The 6,108-nt window shown below is 44.4% G+C and overlaps 2 protein-coding genes across 2 annotated transcripts; one reads left to right on the top strand and one right to left on the bottom strand.

Moving 5' to 3' along the window:
- Nucleotides 1–1,671: 1,671 nt before the first annotated feature.
- On the bottom strand, nucleotides 1,672–3,318 carry CLUP02_16011 (amino acid permease; the record flags this gene model as incomplete). The annotated part of the gene is made up of 1 exon (XM_049294935.1): nucleotides 1,672–3,318. The coding sequence occupies one exon, from the start codon at nucleotides 3,316–3,318 to the stop codon at nucleotides 1,672–1,674; it is 1,647 nt and encodes a 548-aa protein (XP_049152082.1).
- Nucleotides 3,319–3,942: 624 nt separating this feature from the next.
- CLUP02_16010 (agmatinase) lies at nucleotides 3,943–5,483 on the top strand (the record flags this gene model as incomplete). The annotated part of the gene is made up of 6 exons (XM_049294934.1): nucleotides 3,943–4,033; nucleotides 4,290–4,399; nucleotides 4,466–4,571; nucleotides 4,638–4,764; nucleotides 4,830–4,971; nucleotides 5,025–5,483. 6 exons carry the CDS (start codon nucleotides 3,943–3,945, stop codon nucleotides 5,481–5,483), a joined length of 1,035 nt encoding a protein of 344 aa, XP_049152081.1.
- Nucleotides 5,484–6,108: the final 625 nt, after the last annotated feature.

Here is a 6,108-nt window from a genome sequence, read left to right as displayed (position 1 = left end):
CTCTTTTTTATAAAATTATAAATCTTAAGGACTTATTAAAAATACTTACTTATTACTTATACGTAGTAAGGTTAAATACTTTAAAGATTTTATTTTTTATAGCCTCTTAATATTCTATTTTATATCTTTTAAATAGTCTTTTTTATAATTTAATTATAGTTAAGTAATTATTATTTATTAATAATCCTTTTTATTATTTAGTTAAATTTTTAAAATTAATAATCTCGCACTAAGAGCTAATATAAAAAGAAGCCCTTTTAGTAGCCCTTTAGAGGATTTTTTTCCCCTTAAATCTTCGTTTTTTTAGCTTTTTTTTAAGTTAATAATAATTCCAGCGGGAGGTTATAAGACTATTTTAGAATAGCTACCTTTTTTTTAAATTAATCTCCGAGATCCGTAATACTCTTAACTTAATATTATTATAACTTTTAAATCCCCTCTTCCCTTATTAAACCGTCCCTTATATTATATTTTTAAATAATACTTAAAGAGTAGTTAAGAGAACTACGAAGAGGTTATTTAGATCGTAAGCTTAAAGTCGTACTTATAAAATCTTTATAATAATAAACTTTTTTATATATTATAAATCTCTTAGTTTAATAACTCTTATAGGGTTACTTTTATTATTAAATAAGAATATTTATATTTAGAGATCCCCTTTTTTAATCGCGTAATACTTTTTTATATTATGTTATTAAGCTCGTTCGTTACGCTAATTAATTAGGTAAATAGTCGTTATATAAGTATTTCTTTTTACTAATTTAACTAATTAATTTCTAATTATAGGCCGGCTATAAAAAAGTCGTTTAATAAAAAAGCTATTTAGGGTAATAGTAAAAAGCTAGTTACTTAAATAGTTTTATTAATTAACGTAGTTTAATATAATAAACGTCGACCTCTCGTAAGTAATAAAGGGTTATAATTACTTAATTCCGTACGGTATTTAAAAATCGCCTCCTTTTTGTTTACTTTTATAAGGTTAATTAATATAAATCTCTTATCCTATATAATATTAAGAGGTCGTCTTTTTTATATAGCGAGATACTTTACTAATTTATAATAATAGAATTTAATTACTAATTAGTATTAATATCCTTATTATAAAGTAGTTAGTTTAAACTATAGTTAACGAAGAGATTAATTAAATTATATAAATATTTGCGTAGTAAGTATAAAAAGGAGGTTCTAATTATAGGTTAGGCTAGTTATAATAATCGTAAATAGGGCCCCTAATTAGCCCCTGCGCAGTCGGCTGTATGCCGCGGTCGAATTAGACTTCTAATCCGATAGATAGCCTTGGGTCTGGACTAGATTATAATTGGACCGGAGAATAGTAGTGACCTCGGCGTCTCCGGACTTCTGAAGAGCAAACGCACACATGGTTCCTATAGAACCGCAGCCTACTATGAGGACTTTGGCTTGTTGTATCATGGTAGTTCAGTTTAGTAGCGAGGCTAAGGTAGGTAAAAGGGACTGGAATGGGAAGATGGTGGCTATTTAATGTACTGAAGCCGAGAAACTTGTCTAATATCATTCATTCTCAATCTCAAATTACACAGTGTCTTATCAAGTACCTAAATCATTATGACTGTTAAGCCTCTTAGACTTAGCCGCCTATCGGAGTCGGGCAGGAGACTGCGACGCCCTATCACTCCTACATCTGTCATCATCCTAAGATCGACCTACATGGCGCTTGAACCGCGCTCGCAACCCTTCCTTGGGCTCCTCCAATGACTCTTCTGCCTCCAACTCTGCGAGTCCAGTCTTGAGGTCCACCTCATGAGAGGAGATGGCCCAGGAATCTGCGCGATGTAGAAATCGATGGACAAAGTAGATAACGATAAACAAAGGCAGTCCGATGTACGCAGAGAGAAAGTCTGCCACGGACCAGCGAGATGGGAAGAAGACAGTGAAACCGTTGAGAAGACACAGAAGTCCGAACATAATTAGCGAGATGTATGACCCAACAGGCTGCAAAAAGGATCGTGCGACAAGAGCTGATTTCGGTAAATTCTGAACGTCGCAGGCCTTTCGGAAGCGGATGTAGATGATTCCGCAACAGACCCAGGAGATGAAACCTCCAGTGTTGACGAGATTTAGCAGCCAGTTGAAAACGTCTGCTGCGTTGGAGTTGACGTTCATGTAAGCCAGAAGCGAGAATAACGAGCTGGCTATGACGGCGTAGATGGGAACTCCTTGCTTGGTGCATCGCTTGAAGATCCGCGGGGCGCTGCCTTCACAGGCCATTGAGTACAGAGATCGGCTTGCCAGATAGAGGAACGAGTTGCCGGCGGACCAGGCGGCCGTAACCACGACGGCGTTGATTACGCTATCGAGTCCTTTGATTCCAGCGTTCTTGATTCCCACAACCCAGGGAGAAGCCGCGGCTCCAGAGCTTCCGCTAGTAAGGGCCGGTGCGTTGGACGGGCAGATGACCGAGATGGCAATGGTACCACCAATGTAAAAGACAATCAATCGCCAGAAGAAGTTGCGGGCGATTTTTGGCAGGTTTCTGCGAGGAGACTGAACTTCTCCGGCAGTGACCACAACCATTTCGGGCGAAAAAGTGAATGGAAGCACGCTGCTGAGGAGAGTTGATAATGCGGCCACGAATCTGCCGGCGTCTCCTTGAACGGTCAGCTCTTTGGTAGCGCCGGGGTCCTTCCAGTACCGGAAATAAAGTCGCTCGTGGGATGGACCGCCGCCGAAGAACAGAACGATTGAGAGGATCAACAGACCAACAATGGTCAGGACTTTCAGTCCAGCGAACCAAAACTCCGTTTCGCCGTAGAACTTCACAGGTAGAAGGTTGAGGCCGACAACCATTACCAACATGATTGTGATCCAGACGGCGTTGTTGACATTCGGATTCCAGTACTCAATGACCAAGGCTGATGCCGTGAGCTCGAAGGGGACGAAGATTGCAAAAGAGTAGAAGTAGAGCCATCCCATCATGAAACCGAGACTTCGCGAGACATATCGGCTGCCGTAGTAGTTCATGGTGCCGCCTGGCAGCGGAAGGTACGTCGAGATCTCAATGACTGCAGTCAAGACCATGTAGATCAGGGCTGACATAACGACATAACTGCCAACGAGGAAGGCCGGTCCGCCACGGGCGAGGGTGCTGCCGGAACCGACAAAGAGTCCAGTGCCGATAGTTCCACCAAGAGCGATGAATTGTGCATGTCGGGCAGAGAGGCCGCGCTTGGTCGAGAGTTCCGCCGTTTCCGTAGCTTCAATGGATTCCGGATGAGATGATGCTGCAACATGGCCTCCGACCTTGTTGTCGCTGTCGCCTTCTGTCTTTGTTCCCATCATATTTGCTTGCAGATGTTCGCAACAAGGAGAGTGCGACGGCTCGAGAGTTAATGATGCAGAAGTTCGGAGACAGGGATGTTGATAGGGTTCATTGAACAAGCTTTCCCGAAAAGCTTCACCTTGAGTCTCTGACTACCATCAAACAACTTGACATGTTACCTCCCGGCTACATTTATATTTATACTCAAAGAACCTTGTAGATATTGGATTCACCATACTTTGAAGATATTCGCGACTCATTTGTCTAGCTCAAAGAGATAAGCCAACCTCTTATCTAAAGGCGCGCCTTAGCCCATGATAGCGCGTGAAACATCCCCAAAGATATCGGAGTCGACTTCCAGGAGTCGGCTTAACCGATGTGGGGGCCCTATTCCCGGCCGTTGGAGCCGTCGGAGTCTCTTGCCTTTGATTAACTCTAATCGTCTGATAGGTGCACCAAGGCTTGAACCTATCGGCCTCGAATCGGCGTTGGTTCTCCTCACTACGGTCGTCATCTGAACATGCGCGCCTTGTCGGATATTATTTAAGCAAATCATACGATGAGCATCATACAAAAATGTCACCCACCAAAGCCAGATCTATTGCGAAACATTCAAGCCAAGAAAACCAATACTCACGTTCACTATGCGTCTTGCAGATGCAATCCTACTCTGCGCGGGTGCTGACCTTGCAGCTGCCCTAAATGTTGGCCCGAACTATCAATATCCCCTTGAAGGTATGTTCAGCTGTCTCGGCGGCTGTTTGCAAGGTTCTCAGCTAAGCTTCTCCCCAGATCTGGACAAAGATCTGCCCTTTTCCCAGCCTGTGACATTTGCGCACTTGGAATGGCAACGTTGTTTAGCGGAGTCGCATAATAAGGTATATTATGTGCAGCTCAAATGCCATGTGAGGTTTCATCTGACCCCGAGTCCAGCCTCTAGACATTGCCGTTCTGGGCTTTCCTTATGACACCTCTACTTCCTACCGTCCAGGCGCTCGCTTCGGCCCGAGAGGTATTCGGGCTGGATCGTCCAGGGAGAAGAAAGGGCGTAGTTATAACACCGTGTGGGAGGTTGACCCCTACGAACAGGGGCTGGAAATTGTGAGGGCTTATCTAACTGAACATCTTCATGGATCACGTAGCACTAACACAATGCCGCGGTGAAAGATCGACTGTGGAGACGTGCCCATCACGCCATTTGATGCCAGCCATGCGTTTAAGCAGATGGAACAGGCGTATCGACAGATTCTCTATCATCCGACCACCGATCAGAGTAAGTCCACTGATGTTGGCAACAACAGACATGCAAAGTAGTCACAACCGCTAACCTACATTCTAGATGAATGGGAACATCCCCGCATCATCAGCCTTGGAGGAGATCACTCTATAGTCTTGCCAATTCTTCGCAGTCTGAAGACAGTTTATGGTCCCATCTCCGTCATTCATCTCGATTCGCACCTTGACACGTAAGACTCCTCACATTCAGCGCTACTGGCTTAAGTCATCAGCCACTAACAACACTCATGCGCAGATGGGATCCTTATGAAGGCTATACGGGAATCGTTTCGAACCAGTCTGCCATCACCCATGGAACCTTCTTCTGGCATGCGAGCCGAGAAGGGTGTATCAGCAAGGGCACCAGCGTTCATGGCGGTCTGAGGACCAAGCTCTTCGTGAGTAGCGACTCATTAGTTTTACAGTGATCAACTTATCTGACATAGTGCAGAGCCCGAAAGACTATGAAATTGACAGAGATGTTGTCGGATTCACCATAATTGAAGCTCATGAGATTGACGATATTGGCATGAGTGGCATCGTCAAGAAAGTCAGAGACGCAGTTGGCAATACGCCAGTGTATCTTTCCATCGACATTGATGGCAAGTTGGGACCGCCCCATCATGACGAATGTTTGACTAACAACGCTACAGTCCTCGATCCGAGCATTGCTCCAGCTACTGGAACGCCAGAGTCAGGCGGCTGGACAACGAGAGAGTTGAAGCGATTCCTCAAGGGTCTTGAAGGACTCAACCTGGTTGGTGCTGATGTCGTCGAAGTCAGCCCGCCTTATGACTCTGTGGCCGAGACAACTTCCGTCGCTGCCGCTGACTTGATTGTCGACATCCTGGCTGGCATGACGAAGAAGAAGAGTTTTGATCCGCCCAGAAACGAGAAAGACGAGTTGTAGTCACTGCCTGTCAACAAGGAGAGAAACGCCAGTTACTCGCCGCAAAATCACTGCGACAAAGTAGAGAAACTTGGCTGCTTGAGAAAGACGAGAAGAACCGGACCATTGAGGCCATGAGCTGATAATATTTTTGAAAAGCCAGTCATATTTTTTGCTCGCTCACCTCTCCCCGTTTTGGCAAGTTACCCGTAATGCCAGGGGGTTTGCTGACGGTGCTTATGGCGATTTACGTAAACTCGTCCTCCCCCTGCTCCCTCAACTCAGTTGAATGTGAGGATGCTTGGAAGTCTACAATTCATTACCATCAGCCCTATTGGGAAATATCATTCTAGGACGAGGAAAAATCAGAATCTGGGGAAGAGAAGTTCATCCAAACTTTGAAAAGAAGCATAAATGTGCCTGGGGCTGAACTCCATAGGAGATCGCTGCAACATCACCGAAAATCCGTTGTAATGGGCTAATCCAGAACGGTCTTCAGTGGGGTTGACAAGGTCTCGAGGTCGTATTTTGTAATTAATATCCACTTTGAAGAAAACGGTGCTGGATAGCCATCTCCTTTTCTTCCGGGAATCCCATCGTGTCCATATGCATTTCACGTTCTCTACATCTTGAAGGTATTGGCCGA

Source organism: Colletotrichum lupini, chromosome 9, assembly GCF_023278565.1.
Source record: "Colletotrichum lupini chromosome 9, complete sequence".
NCBI lineage: Eukaryota > Fungi > Ascomycota > Sordariomycetes > Glomerellales > Glomerellaceae > Colletotrichum > Colletotrichum lupini.
This window is presented reverse-complemented; position numbering and strand designations above follow the sequence as displayed.